Source organism: Ursus arctos, unplaced genomic scaffold (assembly GCF_023065955.2).
Source record: "Ursus arctos isolate Adak ecotype North America unplaced genomic scaffold, UrsArc2.0 scaffold_12, whole genome shotgun sequence".
NCBI classification, from domain to species: domain Eukaryota; kingdom Metazoa; phylum Chordata; class Mammalia; order Carnivora; family Ursidae; genus Ursus; species Ursus arctos.
In genome coordinates, this window is record NW_026622786.1 from 2,042,595 (window position 1) to 2,060,729 (window position 18,135).

The window sequence follows — 18,135 nt, forward strand, 5'->3', positions numbered from 1 at the left end:
TTCCTCAGATCACCTCATCGTTGGGGGCACAGGGTCTGTGACTTCCCTTCTGCTGACCCTTTGTATCTTGCATGGGAAAGTCCTGAAGGGTACTTCAGTCCAGGGGCGTGATTCGTTCATACCAGCGATGACAACACGATGCTAAGGGTGCCCAAATCTCACTTTTATGGCCAGAAAGAATGTGAAGATTTTGGAGGTGGTTGTCACAAGTAGACCTGGGAGAAGAGAGTGTCAATTGGTGTTCCTAAACTTTATTATTTTTAAAATCCATGCTTTCTTTTAATGAACGTAAAATCTCACCCACCACCCCATGCCCCTTCGCACACGAGGGATACCCCAGACCCCTGACGTGGGCGGTACAATCTGCTGGCGAGAGTACTGGGAGAACACAGAGTTGTCAGGAGGTTAGGCCTGTCACCGCCCATCTGGAAGGCAGGGGCATGACCAGGCAGGAGGGCTGGGAACATCAAGGTGAACCAATCTAGCAGACCAACCTGGCACTCTTATCTCCATACCTGGACGGCGCTTTAGGACCTTTCAAAGCAGAGATGTCTCCTTTCCTTGCACTAGGTCTTTATGAAAGCAATGAGAGAGGAGTTTCAGGAACGTAAGAGACAAAAGCTAGGCAGTAATTCTATTGATGCCTTTACTCCTTACCCAAGACAATACCAAGCAACATTCAGGTATCAGCCGACATTCTTCTCTGCCTTCCATAAAGGTGTCCTGTTTTAATTAATTAATTAATTTTAAAAAGGTGTCTTGTTTTAAATATTGGAGGAGTCTAGGACTCCCAAGATCCAGGGCACCCCAAGAATGTAACACACTTTTTTTCCTTTGGGGTCTCTAAATATGCTCCTTGAAAGATCTACCTGCCTTAGTCTCAATTCCATCCGCCTGCCTTACCTGCCATCTGGACCAGGTTATCATATCCTTTGGAAAGCCTCCTTCCCTGACTCCCCAGGTAGGGCCTCCAGTACTTCACCTCAGCATGGACATATGTCACCTTATATTGAAACTCCCTGTTTACTCCCAGCACCTGGCTTGCCTCTTAGCACTTAGTGTGCTTTAATGAATAAATGAATAGAAAGGAGGTGTGTGCGATGAGTGAGTCACAGGGAGCCTTGGGATTTAGTGGGTCTCGCCAGATGTTTCTCTCCTTGATTTCTTCCCTGTCCTTTTCAATAACAAAACTGCTTCAGAAAGAAAAAGGATCATAAAGTTCTACATCATTTCTAAATATCTCTAAAAGCTTAAAATTCCATTCAACAAAATGAACCTCAAACACTTACCATACCAGAAAGCAAGGAGACTATGAAGACTACAGGGGTTGTGTCTAAGGGACAGGGCAAAAGACTGATATCTAGACTACAAAACTCTCAAAATTCAACAGTAAAAAACCAAAAATTTGAATTTGAAAATGGGCAAAACACATGAACAGACATTTCACCAAAGAGGATATAAAGATGTCAAGGAAGCACGTGGAAAGATAATCAACATCATTAGCCATTAGGGAAATATGAATTGAAACCACATGATACCACTACACACCTGTCAGGATGGCTAAAATAGAAAATAGTGATAATACAAAATGTTGGCAAGTGTGTAAAGACTGGATCATTCCTACGTTGCTGGTGGAAACGTAAAATGGTATAGCCACTCTGGAAAACACTTTGGCAATTCCTCATAAAAACCAGACATGCGGGGGGGGGGAGCTAAGATGGCAGCAGAGTAGGAAGACCCCAGGCTTGCCTTGTCCCTTGAACACAACCAGATAACTATCAAGTCATTCTGAATACCCAAGAGATGGAACTGGGGCTGATAGAACAAACCACACGGCTAGAGAGACAGAAGAGGCCACATCTAGGACAAAGTAAGCAAAGTTACCTTAAAAGACAAACCTCAGGCTTGAGAAAAAAAAAAGAGAGAGAGAGATCAAACATGTTCTTCTATGACCCAGCAATTAACTTTGGGCATACATCCCAGAAAATTGAAAAACGTATGTTCACACAAAAACCTGTACACAGTTGTTCATAGCAGCTTTACTCATAATAACCCCAAACTGGAAACCATCCAAATGTCTGTCCATGGATAAATGGTTAAACTGCTATATCCATACCATGGACTATAATACTCGGCAATAAAGAGGAATTAACTATTGGTACACACAACAATCTGGATGGATCTCAAGGGAATTATGCTGAGTGGAAAAAAAAGCCAATCTCAAAAGGTTACATACAGTATGATTCAATTTATATAACATTCATGAAATAACAAAAGTATAGATTTGGAGGACTACTTGGGTAGTCCCTCCCCCTTCTCTAAAATAAATAAATAAAAATCTTTCTTTGAAAAAAGTATGGAATTGGAGAACAGATTAGTGGTTGCCAGGGCTTAGGGATGGGACTGGGTGGGTGGGGGGGCTATAAAAGAGTACACACAGGGTCCTTGTCGTGATGAAACTGCTGTGTAGCTTGACTGTCATGATTGCTACACAAATCTCCAATATGATAAAAATTGTATGATAAATATACATACACATACACGTAAATGAGTGCATGTAAAGCCGGTGAAACCCGAGTAAATTTGGTGAGTTGCATCACTGTCAGTCAGTTTCCTGGTTCTGACATTGTGCTACGGTTATTCAAGGCTTACCGTCAGGACAAACCGGGTAAAGGGTACATGAGATCTCTGTGTATTATTTCTTGCAACTACATGTGAATCCACAATTATCTCAAAAGAAAAAAATAATACATAACTCAACTTGAAGGAGTTTCCCCGGCCAAAGACAGAACAATTTGAGTTTCAAAAAGAACGATAATCGAAATAGATTGAAATATGCTAACTATGATAAAATCCAGGAGCTCATGAAAACACACAGAAAAACCCTAACTGATCACTTTCAAAAGATCCTAGAAAACTGTCTTGTTATTCTGAAAACTGGAGAACAAAGAGAAGGAATCGAGTATTTATCTTGATTTTCCTCAGGAACTTGCCTTGGGATAACCAAATAGTTGATGGGGGAAAGTTTTTTGTAGAATTTCAACTAGTACATTTAGAAGGAATGATAGAATTTTAATAACACTGATTTGTAACCTTTAGTGACACGTGGACCTAAGCAATGATCATAAGTGGCTGCTAAACCCGTTAAATGAAACACTAAAATGGAAGTTTATGATGGTTAGAGCTGACCGACAAAACCTGAACACACTAACCAATCTGCACCACAGGAAGGAAGATGACGAGCATTATGTGCCCCTCGAAGTATCCGTGCCAAAAAATCAAACTGAATCTGACCAAGTCTCTAGATCTCACTGTCAGTTTACAGGGAGCACAGGAGACAGAAGAACAAGTTTTAAAAGTTTAAAAACACTACAAAGATACAATCATAAAAATGAAAAGTGTGGGAAACTCTATAGAGCAAATGACCTGTTTCCTCAAGGAATGAATTGAAAGAGAGACGGTATAGATTAGAAAGATTTAAGAAACACATCAACCGAAACTAAATGCAACGCAATGTGTGGACCTTGATACTGATGTGAACATTACAGAACATAGCGTTTTTTGAGAAAGGTGAAGAAATTTGTAGCTGTTCGATGATAAGAAGAAACTATGTTTTATTTTTTAGGTATGATAATGGCATTGGGACTATGTTTAAAAGAGTCCTTATTTTTTAGCCATAGTCAAGTATTTACATGAATACTTAATTATATACAGATGTACTGATACAATGAGTGTCTCCATTAAAATGACCTAGAGCAGATAAGTTGGAGAGTGGAGGGATGCAGATAAAACAAGATTGACGAGATGTTAATAATTCTTTTTTTTTTTTAAAGATTTTATTTATTTATTCGACAGAGACAGAGACAGCCAGTGAGAGAGGGAACACAAGCAGGGGGAGTGGGAGAGGAAGAAGCAGGCTCATAGCGGAGGAGCCTGATGTGGGGCTCGATCCCATAATGCCGGGATCACGCCCTGAGCCAAAGGCAGACGCCCAACCGCTGTGCCACCCAGGCGCCCCGAGATGTTAATAATTCTTAAAGCAAGATGATAGGTATATGTATGCAGGGGATTATATTCTTCTTTCTACTTTTGTATGTTTGAAAATTTTTCATAATAAAAACTTTAAAAAAAGCTACTCACCTGTATCCTGGTCCTGGCTTCATCTCACTATTTCTGACCCTACGCCACTGAAACAGACACTCCAAAGAGAGTCCCTTCTGTCCCAGATGCCACACCCACCTGCAGTATGTGACCCAATCTTCCCTAATCCCTGTCGTACCTACTCGGACAGGACCATCTCTGTTGTACGCACAAAGATTCCACCCCATACCCCAGCACCAGGCTAGAAGAGCATGAATGGCAAAACTGAGCTTACCATGTCAAAGTCTAGCGTATCATCTAGGGAGTCCTGCTAGCACCCTGGTCAGCTCCACGAGTTGGTTTATGACACCATCCGGAAAGTTCTAGAGAGTTTGCTGAGCTCAGGGACATCCCCAGAAAATCTGTAGCTCTGGTCCACCATGACAAAGGATTGACAGAGTACTGGAAGGTGTCCACCCATCATTGGTCCTTTTAGCATAGTTAGCCCTCCCACCCATTGCGACTGGGTCCGTCTTTAAGGACAACCTCAGGTAGTTGCATTTACCTCAGGGATTACTGAGGATCACTGTCCTTCCTGCGCCTTACAAGCATTTGATTGCCTGGCTCCATGTTCTAAATATCTGCTTCTTGCCATTCTCTGGCACACTATTAGAAGTCCCTCTCCTGGGGCGCCTGGGTGGCGCAGTCGTTAAAGCGTCTGCCTTTGGCTCAGGGCGTGATCCCGGCGTACTGGGATCGAGTCCCACATCGGGCTCCTCCGCTATGAGCCTGCTTCTTCCTCTCCCACTCCACCTGCTGTGTTCCCTCTCTCGCTGGCTGTCTCTCTGTCACATAAATAAATAAAAAAATCTAAAAAAAAAAAAAAAAAAAAGAAGTCCCTCTCCTGACTTACTGATTTTAAGGCCTAGCAAACTCTCTGCTCGAAACACTACCTGATTCAGAGGAATATGTACTACATTATGTTAAGTAAACAAATTAAGTTGCAGAGTTATATATATAAGAGAATAGTATAAAATCCCTATTTTCAAAAAAAAAATTGAACAAAAACTTCTAGTTAGGTGGACTTGTGTTTGTAAGAACATGGAAATGGGCCTGGAGGATACTTACCAGAACATGTTGCCCCAAAAGGGTGAGGACTTTTTATGAAACGTATAAGCTGTTTCTAAAGCTAGCCTGGAAATGTAAATGTATAGTGTTCCAGTTATCTGCTGCTGTGTAACAAACCACCTCAAAACTTAGTGGCTTAAAGCAATGGCAACAGTTTTTGTTCACAAATCTGTAATTTGGACAGGGCTCTGAGGGAACTCTGTTCGGTGTCAGCTGGAGCAGCTTGAAAACTAGAGGCTAGAATCATCCGATGGCTCACTCACTCACATGCCCAGTGATTGAGGCTGGCTGTCATCGGCAACCTGGGCTGGGGCTATGACCTACACATGACCTTTCCATGTGGCTGCTTGGCCTCCTCACAACATGGTGGCTGGGTTCTAAGGGTGAGTGTCCTGAGAGAGAGAAAAGAGGAAACTGTATCATCTATTCTAACCTAGACTTAGAAGTCCACATCTTCTACCACATTCCATTCACGGAGATAGTTACAAAGACTTTCTGAGCTTCAAGGAGACAGGAAATAGATTCATCTCTTGATGAGGAAGGGGCAAAGTTCTGGAATAGTCTGTGAAACCAGAAATACTGTTGTGGCCACATTTGGAAAATACGATTTTCTGTATGTAGAAACTAATAATGGCAAATGTTCAGCATCAGATATCAAAACATAATTACATTAATTAAAACAGTGTGGGATGGAGGAATAGACAAATAGAATGGACAGAAGAGCAGAAGGTCCAGAAACAGACCCAACTATAAAAGGAAACTTAGTATACGATAAAAGTATGAAAGGAAACAGCTATAATAAGAAGGAAATGAGGGGCACCTGGCTGGCTCAGTTGGTGGAGTGCGAGACTCTTGATCTCCAGGTTGTGAGTTTGAGTCCTACGTTGGGTGTACAGATTACTTTAAAAAAAAATCTTTTTTTTAAAAAAAGAAGGAAATTATAAATATTTTGAAAAGACTGGCCAAGACAAAAAAAAAAGAAAAAGAAGAGAAAGAAGAGAAAGAAAGAAGAGAAAGAAAGAAAGAAAGAAAGAAAGAAAGAAAGAAAGAAAGAAAGAAAGAAAGAAGAAAGAAAGAAAGAAAAAGAAAGAGGGGCGCCTGGGTGGCACAGTGGTTGGGCATCTGCCTTTGGCTCAGGGCGTGATCCCGGCAATCTGGGGTCGAGCCCCACATCAGGCTCCTCCGCTGGGAGCCTGCTTCTTCCTCTCCCACTCGCCCTGCTTGTGTTCCCTCTCTCGCTGGCTGTCTCTATCTCTGTCGAATAAATAAATAAAATCTTAAAAAAAAAAAAAAAAAAAGAAAGAAAGAACGAACGAACCAGCCATCCATTTGGAAAACAAATTAGATCCTATGGAAGACATTGTTGTTGGCTGAACAACCATTCCTGAAACTCTTTTTCCTTGCTCACCAGAAGTAACTTACATCTTTAATTTTATGGTAATGATTCTATTACTTTTACACTTTACCACATATGTATTTATCCATAAACAATATATTGTTCAGTTTTGCCTGCCATCAAATATTTGTAAATTGCATTGCACCGTATGTTTTCTTCTGTTTCCTCAGTTTCTAAAGTCCATCTGTGTAGACGCATGTAGCCCTACGACATCCCATCATATAAATATACCGCAACGTACCACTCTGCTACTGATGGACATTGGGGTTTCCAGTTTTTGCTAATGCAAACAGTGAGACTATAAGCCTTATTGCCTCTGTCTTTAGAGCATGTCTGTAGGAGTAGGATTGTTGAATCATAGAATATTCACATATTCAACACTATCAAGTGATTCCAAACTCTTTTCCAAAATTATAGCAAATTGCATCCCCACCAGCAGTGAGGCTCCTGTTGGCTCACAGCCTGTCAGCTCTCAGCATTGCCAGACTTTGTAATTGTTTCCAATTTAGTGGGTATGAAATAGTATCTTATTGTGGTTTTAATTTGCACTTTCTTGATTACTATAGAGAGAGAACAACTTCATATTTTTGTGAGCCATTTCTGCTTCTTTTATGAAATTCCTGTTGATTTTCTCTGCCCATTTTTCTATTTGGGTGTTTATCTTTTCATTTGTAGAAGTCCCTTATGAATTCCAGATGATAATCCTTTGTCAATTATGTGTCTTGAAAATATCTTCCAGGGGCGCCTGGGTGGCTCAGTCTGCCTTCGGCCCAGGACGTGATCCCAGAGTCCTGGGATCGAGTCCCACATCAGGCTCCTCTGCTGGGAGCCTGCTTCTTCCTCTCCCAGTCCCCCTGCTTGTGTTCCTTCTCTCGCTGGCTGCCTCTCTCTCTGTCAAATAAATAAATAAAATCTTAAAAAAAAAAAAAAAGAAAAGAAAATATCTTCCAATTTGGAGCTTGATTTTACATTCTTTTCAGAGTGGTTTTTAAAATAAATTTAGGTTTTTAATATTAATTATCTAAATTTATCAATATTGTCTTTTATAGTTTGCTTTCTTGTGTTTAAAAATTCACTCCCAATAGCAGAAGGCATTGTGTCCAGAGCATATTCTGAATCCAGAGAGCCTAGTTTCAGATCTTGGCTCCCTCACTTACTGTGTAACACTGGGCAAATTATTAACCTCTTAGTGCCTTAGTCTTCTCATCTGTATAATAGGGTTAATCACAGCACCTATCTGATAGAGTTGCTATGAGATAAAGTGGCAACATATGTGAGGCCCTTAGAAAAATCCTCAGCACATATTAAGCTCTAGATAAATACTTGCTGTTATTGTGGTGATGCTTATCAGATCATTTTTATTGTTACTTCTCAGGGCAAGGAACATTATACCTTATTCAGCGCTGTATCCCCTGCTTTTAACACAGTGCTTGGCATAAGTGAATACTTGCCTGTTTTTCTCCGTCTTAAGCCTTTCCCCCCATGCAACCTCACCTTCTTATAGTGCTGTCAAAATAATCTCCCTTACACAGCTATGATACTTTTTCTCCCTTTACTGAAGTTTCCATTTATTCCCTGGCACCTGCAAATTCCTAAGCCAGCATAATTTACCCCAATCTCTTTTTCTAATCAAAGTGCCCTATATCTCCCTTCATAAAACAGTGGTGGTTGGGGGTATCTTTCCATCAGTCTATACCCATATTTGTATATGAGTATTTTCAAGTATGTATACACATAGTCTAGGTCAGTGCTCGAGAGAATGGGCTCTGAAGGCAGACTGCCTGTCTTTGGATCCTGACTCCAGCACTTACTACATATATAACTGCGGCCAAGTCCCTTCACTTCTCCGAATCTCAGTTTCTTTGCCTGTAAAACAGAGACAGTAACTACCTACTTCAAAGAGCTGCCATGAGCATTAAATGAGGTGTTTATCATTTGGGATGGTGTCTAGCACACAGTAAACACCAATAAATTTTTGCTGTTATTAGAAAACCTTCTTGTGAGTATATCCTTATTCCCCCAAACTCTGCAATTCCTTGGGTTCTCCAGTACCCACAGAAGAGAGTAGTAGGTTATTGCAGGCTGTAAAGGGCAAATCAAAGGTGACTCGATCAGACAGTATTGCTGTCCTCTTTACAAAAGTACACCGATGATGAGACTAGAGAATGTTTTAAAAGTCGGACTGCGAATATGTTTTCAGTGTAACATACCTGTTGTGCAAAACAAAATACATCCATGCAAAAGAATGTTAACCTACAGTCCCTGACCTCTGAAATTAGATGCGAAACTTGGTCTGCATGTGCATTTTTCATGGCAGAGGGTTCACTGCTTTCGTTTGATTCATGACCTAAAATAATTCTTAACGAAAAGGGTTAAGAACCCATGACCTATACAATACAGTGTTCTCTGAGAGTAGAGAGTTCCTGTGGGCATCCAGCACCCCCTGGGGGTGTCAGTCAAAATTCCAAGGTTCGCTGAGTGCCGAACTACGGGGATGCAGAGACCTTAGCAATTCTTCGTAAGGAAATAAAGTACCCACGGGAAATCCAGGAACGCTTGGCATTTTAATTAAATGCGGTACAGCTGCGGAGGTGTCGAGGCCTCCATCCATCAGAGAGGAATGTAAGCCTGTGTTTGCAGATTTGTTGTGGAGTGCCTGTATGCTGTTGAGGACGGGGGGGGGGGGGTGCTCAACTTGTTTCTCATCAAAAGGAGGGTATGTGAGCTTACAGCGAACCTCCATCACTACTACCCATTATTTTCTAGCTTTTTTTTTTTTTTTTTTTAGTCATCCATTGATTTCTTTTCTTCCAGTAGCTCTGACGATCGAAGGCAAAACTGAAACCCGGAAGGAGGGGGCAAAGGAAAAGTAAGCTCCAAAGGGAACCCAGCGCCTGGTCTTTCGTCCTGCGGTCCCTTTAAGAGAAGAACCTCTTGGGACCGGCAGTCCCAACCGACCCCAGTTTTAACCGAAACCTAACCCGGACTTCCCCCTCTTCACTCAAATAAGACCAACTTTGGATTTTCCCTCTCCTATTGACCAATCAGAATCTGTTACCAGGCAGACTTAAGCTGCCGCCGGTGCGAGCACGGCGCCTTCTGTCTCCGGGTGGTAGCAACGACCAATGAGAGAGCAGGTCGTCGGAGTATCTAGGCAGATCGGGACTGTTCCAGCCATTCAGAAAAAAGAAAATAAAGCAACGCACGAGCCCGCTGGGCCAGGACCGTGGGGCTGGGCTGAAGTGAAGGTGGCTACGAGGTAGTTTCTCTTTCTCCCTTACCTTTATTGTTGCTTGTGTTGGAAGGCGACTGTTCAAAGGTAGGGAGGGGGCAGTATGAGTTGGGAGGAGAGCAGAAAAAGATTTTGGCTGTATTTTCAACAGCTCCTTCACCCATGTGCACGTGCCCGGAATCTGGGACCCCGTTCCCCCAACCGGGTTTCCTACGCCCAGCCCAGGAGTTTGCCACCCTGAAACCCCCACCTTGCAGCAACGCGGGATTGAATGCAGGGGGAAGGGAGGGGGTGCGCCTCAGGATGGGAGGTTGAGGGAGATGACGTAGGGACTGGCGACGTGGGGAGGGGGAGCCGCGGGGGAAGCCGTGGTGAGATTAAGTAATGAGAACTTGGGCCCAGTGTTTTCCAAGGCTGGAAGGGCAGAATATGTCCGTATCCTTTCTGACCTCCCAGGAAAATTCAGGGGTGAGGAGTAGCTTAGAGAATTGGAGAACTTTGTTTTGTGGTTGTTATTGTTTTTTTAAGGGGATGAGGGCAGTTCGGGGCAGAGGCACAGATGGACATGTCTAACGTCGATTCCCAGTCCCTCTATCTCTTCCTTTACGGTTTTCCACATTGAGGAGACTGCAGAAAGGTGGGGCAGATAGAATGGAGATGGCAAAGATCTCTTTGGGTATATGCGGGCCTGGAGAAGTAATGGGATAATTTCTAATTTTTGGAGAAGGCAAGTGGTGAAAAAAAAGACCACTGAGGAAATTCAGAGGCTTTCTTTCTGTTTTTCTGTGTTTTGGGGTAGGGAGATGAGGAGTGTCCCGGGGCCTCCAGGGGAAGGGAGGTTAAATCTTTATGCCTGGTCTCTCAACTCTAGCCCTCATGCCGGGATGGCAGAAGATGAACCGGATGCTAAGAGCCCGAAGACTGGGGGAAGGGCCCCCTCAGGTAGCGCTGAGGCGGGAGAACCCACCACCCTTCTTCAGAGGCTCCGAGGTACCATTTCGTAAGTACTCATCACCACGTCCAAACCTTGCTCCAGGACTGTAGCCCTTCACTGCCTCTCCCTGAGCAAGTGCATCTGAGCATGGGGAGCAGTTGCTGGGCACCTGTGAAGCATCTCATCCCTCTTCCTCTCCCTAACAATAAGACACCAGAGAAAAGCTTGTGTGTGACCTCCAGCTTTCTCCTCTTCTCCGCAGCAAGGCCGTGCAGAACAAAGTCGAGGGAATCCTGGTAAGTATTTTTGGGAAGAGGGCAATAGAGAGGTGGAGTTGGTGCGGGATGAGGACGATGAAGCTATGCATGGCTGAAAGGTTCATGTGGCAGAGGCAGTGTTGTCTTCTCTGTCAGAAGATAATTGGCTTTGCAACTTGTGCCAGTTTGACCTTGGGCATCTTACTTCCTCTCTCTGTGACCTGTTGTATAGACGCTCAGTAGGAATATCAAAGCCGATCTCCTGCGCTACCCCTCTCAGCACGGTAGCTACAAGGGCACTCCTTAGAGCACAGTGAACACCTAGCCCCAAGTCATTTCTAGGGTCCTTTTCGGTCTGACAGTCTCTAAGGCAGCTAGACTTTTGGGGAAGGATCAGAAGATCCTATCTTGCTGACTGGATTAAGAAGTTGTGGTCCGTATATACAATGGAATATTACTCAGCTATCAGAAAGAATGAGTTCTCAACATTTGCTGCAACATGGACGGCACTGGAGGAGATAATGCTAAGTGAAATAAGTCAAGCAGAGAAAGACAATTATCATTAGGTTTCTCTCATCTATGGAACATAAGAACTAGGATGATCGGTAGGGGAAGAAAGGGATAAAGAAAGGGGGGGTAATCAGAAGGGGGAATGAAACATGAGAGACTATGGACTATGAGAAACAAACTGAGGGCCTCAGAGGGGAGGGGGGTGGGGGAATGGGATAGGCTGGTGATGGGTAGTAAGGAGGGCACGTATTGCATGGTGCACTGGGTGTTATACACAACTAATGAATCATCGAGCCTTACATCGGAAACCGGGGATGTACTGTATGGTGGCTAACATAATATAATAAAAAATCATTAAAAAAAAAAGAAGATCCTATCTTGGGTCTTTCTTGGCCTTATTTTTTCTCCTGCCTCTCTCTTCCTCCCTACCTCAGCAAGATGTACAGAAATTCTCAGACAACGACAAGCTATATCTCTACCTTCAGCTCCCCTCAGGGCCCAGTACTGGAGACAAAAGGTAGGTGGGTGCTAGAGTTTCAGATATCAGAGGTTCTGGTTCTTAAAGGAGGGCTCTGTGGGATGGAGCTGGGGAAATAGGAATACCCATAACAGCTGTCCTTGAGGAGAAGAATCGTCCCGGTTCTGCCCTGGTTCACCAGGAAAAGGTGGGTTCTGGGTGAAGTGATTTGGTGCAGTACTGCCAAAGTGGTCTGGCTAGAACCACAACTGTTAGGATCTTAGTAAGGCTTGTCCCTTTTACTTCTCTTGCAGCTCAGAGCCAAGTACACTCAGCAATGAGGAGTACATGTATGCCTACAGGTGGATCCGCAACCACCTAGAAGAGCATACTGACACCTGTTTGCCAAAGCAAAGTGTTTATGATGCCTATCGGTGGGTGAATGGGACGGGGGCAGGGGGTGTGGGTTGGTGGGCATAGAATTACCCCCTCATCCCTGGAGAGCTCCCTGCCTTGATAGAGCCTGACTTCTTAAAGGGTTTCCCAGACGTGATGCCAGGGACCCTCCAAATCTAACCATGACCTCCTTCTCTGAGTGTCTTCCCACTCTGCCCCCCACACACTCAGGAAGTATTGTGAGAGCCTCGCCTGTTGCCGCCCACTCAGCACAGCCAACTTCGGCAAAATCATCAGAGAGATCTTCCCTGACATCAAGGCCCGAAGGCTTGGCGGTCGGGGCCAATCCAAATATCCTTGAATGGAGAGATTGGGGTTGGAGGACCCGGGGAGGAAAACTTAGGGTGTGGAGGGCCGGGAGTGGAAACAGCTTAACCTTCCCACGGGCTTGGAGCTCCCCACTGTTGGCTGCTCTTTAACTCGCCTCAGATATTGCTACAGTGGCATACGACGGAAGACCTTGGTATCTATGCCACCCTTGCCTGGACTTGACCTGAAGGGCTCCGACAGTGTAAGTAACGACCAACCCTCCGATTGCACTCTTCTCCCCAAGGCGGAGGGCTGACACAGCCTAGGTCATTCTGCACATAGCTTCTAGGTATCCTATATACCTAGGATACCTATATACCTATCCTATATACCATATCCATATAGGATATGCCCTTCTCCCTACCCTGTGGCTCAGGCAGAGGATGAAGAGAATTTGTGGGTTTCTGGGATGAGTTACTCCCATCTCCAGTCTGATCTTAACTATGGCTGACATTGGTATCTGAGAGGGGCCAAGGGTTCTTTAGTTTGGAGTGTGATTGGGCATGTTCTTCCCCACTGTAGCCAGAAATGGGCCCAGAAGTAACCCCAGCACCTCGGGATGAGTTGGTGGAGGCGGCCTGTGCTCTGACCTGTGACTGGGCAGAACGAATCCTGAAACGGTCCTTCAGCTCCATTGTTGAGGTCGCCCGCTTCCTGCTACAGCAGCACCTCATCTCTGCTCGATCGGCCCATGCCCACGTGCTCAAGGCGATGGGGCTTGCTGGTGGGTGGAGACTCTCTCATGTCCTAAGAAACTCTCAGCCACTTTCAACTTCATAGGCCCTCCCCCCTACTAGGACAGAGACACCGTGCGTGTGTCTTCTATTCCTAGTGACCCTTGTAGGACATTAGGACATGCCTTAGACCACCTCTTCCCCCTTCTCCACCAGTCAGTCAGTCAGAGTCACCTCACTTGGCCATTGTTCCCTCCTCACCCTCGCCTTATTACCTTTTCCGGCACCTCTACAGAAGACGATGAACGTGGCCCTCGGGAGCGGTCATCTAAATCCAAGAATGGTGTAGAGAGCCTAGAAGGTGGAGTCCATAAGAAACCAGAGAGACCAGCCCAGGTAAGGAAGTCGATGCCCCTGACCTAGCTGCCCTGGGCTGGAGGCTAAGTATCCCCTTTCCCATATTTTCTCACCCTCCTGTGTCTGTGTTTGCTCTGATGTCTAGTCTTCCCACTTACTGTGTCCTCTCTTTACCTTTTAGCCTCCTAAGGAGCTGGAACCCCGGGCTGGGGCTGGCCCCCCTGCACGTGGCGAGCGGAAGAAAAGTGTAGTGGAGAGCCCAGCCCCAGCAGCCAATAACCCACAGGTTAATGCCCTGGTGGCCCGGCTGCCTCTGCTCCTTCCCCGGGCCCCTCGCTCACTTATTCCACCAATCCGAGTCTCTCCACCCATCCTGGCCCCCAAGCTTTCTTCAGGCCTGAAAGTGGCTACACTGCCTCTGCCCAGTAGGGCTGGGGGACCCCAGGCAGCTGTGCCCATCATTAACATGATCTTACCAACCGTTCCTGCTTTGCCTGGACCTGGACCCGGACCCGGACCCGGACCCGGGCCTGGGCAAGCCCTGCCTGGGGCACTCACTCAGCCGCAAGGCACAGAGAACAGGGAAGTAGGCATAGGTGGTGACCCGGGACCCCATGACAAGGGTGTCAAGAGGACAGCTGAAGTACCTGTGAGTGAGGCCATTGGGCAGGATCCACCTGCTAAAGCAGCAAAGCAGGATATAGAGGATACAGGAAGTGATGCCAAAAGAAAACGGGGGCGCCCTCGAAAAAAATCGGGTGGAAGTAAGGAAAGGACCTCTCCCCCTGACAAGTCAGCAGTTGCCATGGACTCTGCCCAGTCCCCAAGGTTACCACGGGAGACATGGGCCTCTGGAGGGGAAAGCAACTCAGCTGGAGGGTCCGGGAGGCCAGGGCCAGTGGGAGAGGCTGAGAAGGGGATGGTGCTTGCCCAGGATCAGGAAGATGGCGCTGTTTCCAGGGGAGGAAGGGGCCCCAGTTCCCGGCATGCCAAAGAAGCAGAAGATAAAATTCCTCTGGTCACCTCAAAAGTGAGTGTCATCAAGGGCAGTAGAAGCCAAAAGGAAGCTCTTCATTTGGTAAAGGGAGAGGCAGACACCGCAGCGCAGGGTAATAAAGACTTAAAGGGGCACATGCTTCACAATTCCTTATCCCACGAGGGGAAAGACCCCAGCGCCACACCCCCATGATAGGTATGTGGGGAAGAGCGTTTATATCCGCATCAACTCTGCCTGCCTAGTAGAGGCCCCTCTGCACTTGCTTCTCGTTTGGCTCTTCTTTTCCTGAGGGAATTCGTTCTCATGCACAGACAGCTGAGGCACCCTGTCTTACACAGTGTCTGGCTCCTGCCTCTGACCATTCCAGCTTGATACCCTTGGCTAAAGCCATTGATAGATCTGTCATGACTGTCCTACCAGGATCTCTGTGCTCTCCTATGGGAAGATAGGGATGGACTAAGTATGATGAATGTACAGGCTAGGAATCTTTTGGTTTTAAATCGTAAAACTAACTCAAACTGGCTTAAAAATAGACTTACTGGCTCACGTAACTGGAAAGTCCAGAGGTAGTACTGGCTCCAGGAAAAGCTGATGCCGTGGCTCAGTGTGTCTCTAAATACCTGATTGATTTCTCCCCTGCTGCTACCTTCTGTAGGATCATCTGAAACCTGGGCCACCTAGTGGCTGCCAGAACTCCTGGGGGTATACATTTTCTCGTTTATATCCAACCAGAAAGGGGGGGGGGGGCATCTTTGCACCAGGCATCCTAGCAAAGCCTAAGATGGACTCTGATTAGGCCAGCCTGGGTCACATGCCAATCCCTAACCAATCACTGTGGCCAGAAGGATGGTGTATGCTAATTTACTCTTTCTACATCAGGGAAAGGCTGTGATCAGCCTCCTTAGAATCACATAGGTCTCCAATTGGGAACTGATGCGGGCAGTTCCTGGGGAGGCAGCTGACACCTGGCCAATACCAGGAAGTACTTGTGGTTTTAGCTTGCTAGGTTGGGATAAGCTACACCTGTTTCCTTTTTCCCTCACCATCTTGCATTTTCCTTACTGCAGCTATAACCTCTTTCCTCTTGTAGGCTCAGAAGGAATGAGAAGGAAGACACTCTCCTTTAGGGACTATCTCTTTTGTCTCATTTAGATGACAATCCCTACATTTCAGAGATGGAGATCCTTCCCTTTCTTGTTTCTGAATGTTAGTTTTCTCCTCATTCTGCTTCCCTATCCCCGACCCTACTGCCACTTTCACCAAGTGGAGTGAAAGATTTACTTCCTAGTCATTTTATTAAATCCATTCTGTATCCACCAGGTGTCAGTCTCTTGTCATACATGTGTCAGGATTTCAGCCAGGATTGTGGGTCTAGGCTAGGTGTATGGCAGGAGGTAGCTTTGCACATCAGCCAGCACCAGTAAGAAGGGAACCCAGACGTTATCCTTCAAAAAGCAGTAAACCAACCAATATTTACTGAGGACCTACGTCGTCTTCTGCATAAGGGTAGCTTCTGTCAGGGAATCTTGGTTCTACCCAGGAAACAGATTTTCTTTCAGGGAGACTTCACTCATTTGTTTCCACCAGATTTTTTAAAATTATAATATGTAATATTTGGTATCTATAAAGAATATATTTAACATGAATAAATTATGAAACATAATATTAAATGAACACCTTTGACCCATCACCCAACTTATACATTAAAACATTAGAAATACCATTGAGTTTCTTGTGTTCCTATCCATTCCTATCCCAGTGCCTCTCCCTAGAGGTGACCACTGTCCTTAATTTTGTGTTTATTACTTGCCTGCCATAAACACACACACGTGTGTGTGTATCTATTTAACCATTATGTATGATATTCTTTAAAAATTATCATTCAATTTTGTTTTTAGCTTTACAAAAATTTTGTGCTCTAATAGTCCCCTGAAGTTTGCCTTTTTTCACTTAACATTATTTCTAAGATTCATCTATGTTGTAAGTAGCTGTAATTCGTTCATTTTCACCTGTGTGATATTCCATCAAGTACATAAACCATGAGTTATTTATGCATTCACCTATTAATGGACATTTGGGTTGTTTCCAATTTTTTGCTATTGCAAACAATGCTGCTAAGAACATTCTTGTAACTGTTAGTGTCTTTTTTGAAGTAAGATTTTTAAAAAGGTTTCTAAGATGGTTCATTTGGTCTATACACCCTCTGAGTTGGGGACTGTTCCCTCTTTTCTTGTTCTTTTTTTTTAAAGATTTTATGTATTTATTCGACAGAGATAGAGACAGCCAGCGAGAGAGGGAACACAAGCAGGGGGAGTGGGAGAGGAAGAAGCAGGCTCATAGCGGAGGAGCCTGATGTGGGGCTCGATCCCACAACGCCGGGATCACGCCCTGAGCCGAAGGCAGACGCTTAACCGCTGTGCCACCCAGGCGCCCCCCTCTTTTCTTATTCTTTGGAACAGTTGACATTAGATTGAAATGAGCTGTCCCTTGACAGTTTGGTAAAACTCAGCTGTCGAACCATCTTTGCCTGGCATTTATTTTGGGAAAAATTTTAACCCTCGATTCAATTTCTTTAATAATTATAGGCTGTCTGGACTTTCTATTTCTTTTTGAGTCAATTTAGGTTAAGAGTTTTTCTAGGATTTTGTGCATTTCATGTCTTTTTTTTTTTTAATGAAATTTTTCTTTTCTTTTTTTTTTTTTTGCCTCTGCTCTCTGGGTAGTCATGTCCGTCTTTTCTTTTCTTTTCCTTTAAGACTTTTATTTATTTATTTGACAGACAGAGAGACAGCCAGCGAGAGGGAACACAGCAGGGGGAGTGGGAGAGGAAGAAGCAGGCTCCCAGCGGAGGAGCCCGGCGTAGGGCTCCATCGCAGAATGCCAGGATCACGCCCTGAGCCAAAGGCAGATGCTTAACAACTGAGCCACCCAGGCGCCCCAGTCATGTCCTTCTTTTCATTTCTACTGTTTACTTTTACCTTCTTATTTCCTCCTCATCAATTGCACCAGAAATGTGTTATTTTATTTGTCTATGTTCAGCTACTACTTTGGGCTTTGTCAATCTTCTCCCTTATGTATTGTTCTCCATTTCATTAATTATGGATATTATCTATAATATTTCCTTCTGCTTTCTTTAGATTTAATTTTATGTTCTTCCATAACATCTTAATTTGACACTTATCTAATTAATTTTCAAGCTCTGTTTTTCTACTATAAGTTTTTAAGGACCTGTTTCTCTACATTCCTTCAAATTTTTTTTTTTTGCTGTATTTTAATTATAACTTAGTCCTAAGAATATTTAAATTACCTTCATGACTTTTTTAAACTTATGAGTTATTTAGAAAAGTT

At 44.6% G+C, this 18,135-nt stretch overlaps 1 protein-coding gene across 3 annotated transcripts; it reads left to right on the plus strand.

Annotated features, from left to right (window-relative positions):
* The first annotated feature begins 9,134 nt into the window (after positions 1 to 9,134).
* On the plus strand, positions 9,135 to 16,505 carry RFX5 (regulatory factor X5). Of its 3 annotated transcripts, XM_026486756.4 has the most exons (11): positions 9,135 to 9,226; positions 9,419 to 9,863; positions 10,708 to 10,836; positions 11,033 to 11,066; positions 11,972 to 12,054; positions 12,309 to 12,428; positions 12,622 to 12,741; positions 12,880 to 12,961; positions 13,282 to 13,483; positions 13,729 to 13,829; positions 13,972 to 16,505. In XM_026486756.4, the coding sequence occupies exons 2-11, from the start codon at positions 9,730 to 9,732 to the stop codon at positions 14,977 to 14,979; spliced, it is 2,013 nt and encodes a 670-aa protein (XP_026342541.1). In that variant the 5' UTR covers positions 9,135 to 9,226; positions 9,419 to 9,729; the 3' UTR covers positions 14,980 to 16,505. The 3 variants fall into 3 exon arrangements, with proteins under 3 accessions (XP_026342541.1, XP_048076544.1, XP_048076543.1); XM_048220587.2 differs by lacking the exon at positions 9,135 to 9,226 and having other exon boundaries at positions 9,861 to 9,923; XM_048220586.2 differs by lacking the exons at positions 9,135 to 9,226; positions 9,419 to 9,863 and adding an exon at positions 10,200 to 10,304.
* Positions 16,506 to 18,135: the final 1,630 nt, after the last annotated feature.

Bases quoted from the DNA above. Each gene is read 5' to 3' on its own strand.
- RFX5 (XM_026486756.4), top strand. From the start codon at position 9,730: ATGAGAGAGCAGGTCGTCGGAGTATCTAGGCAGATCGGGACTGTTCCA. The intron at 13,484-13,728 runs GTGGGTGGAGAC...GCACCTCTACAG, and splicing joins CAAGGCGATGGGGCTTGCTG to AAGACGATGAACGTGGCCCT. The intron at 13,830-13,971 runs GTAAGGAAGTCG...TTTACCTTTTAG, and splicing joins AACCAGAGAGACCAGCCCAG to CCTCCTAAGGAGCTGGAACC.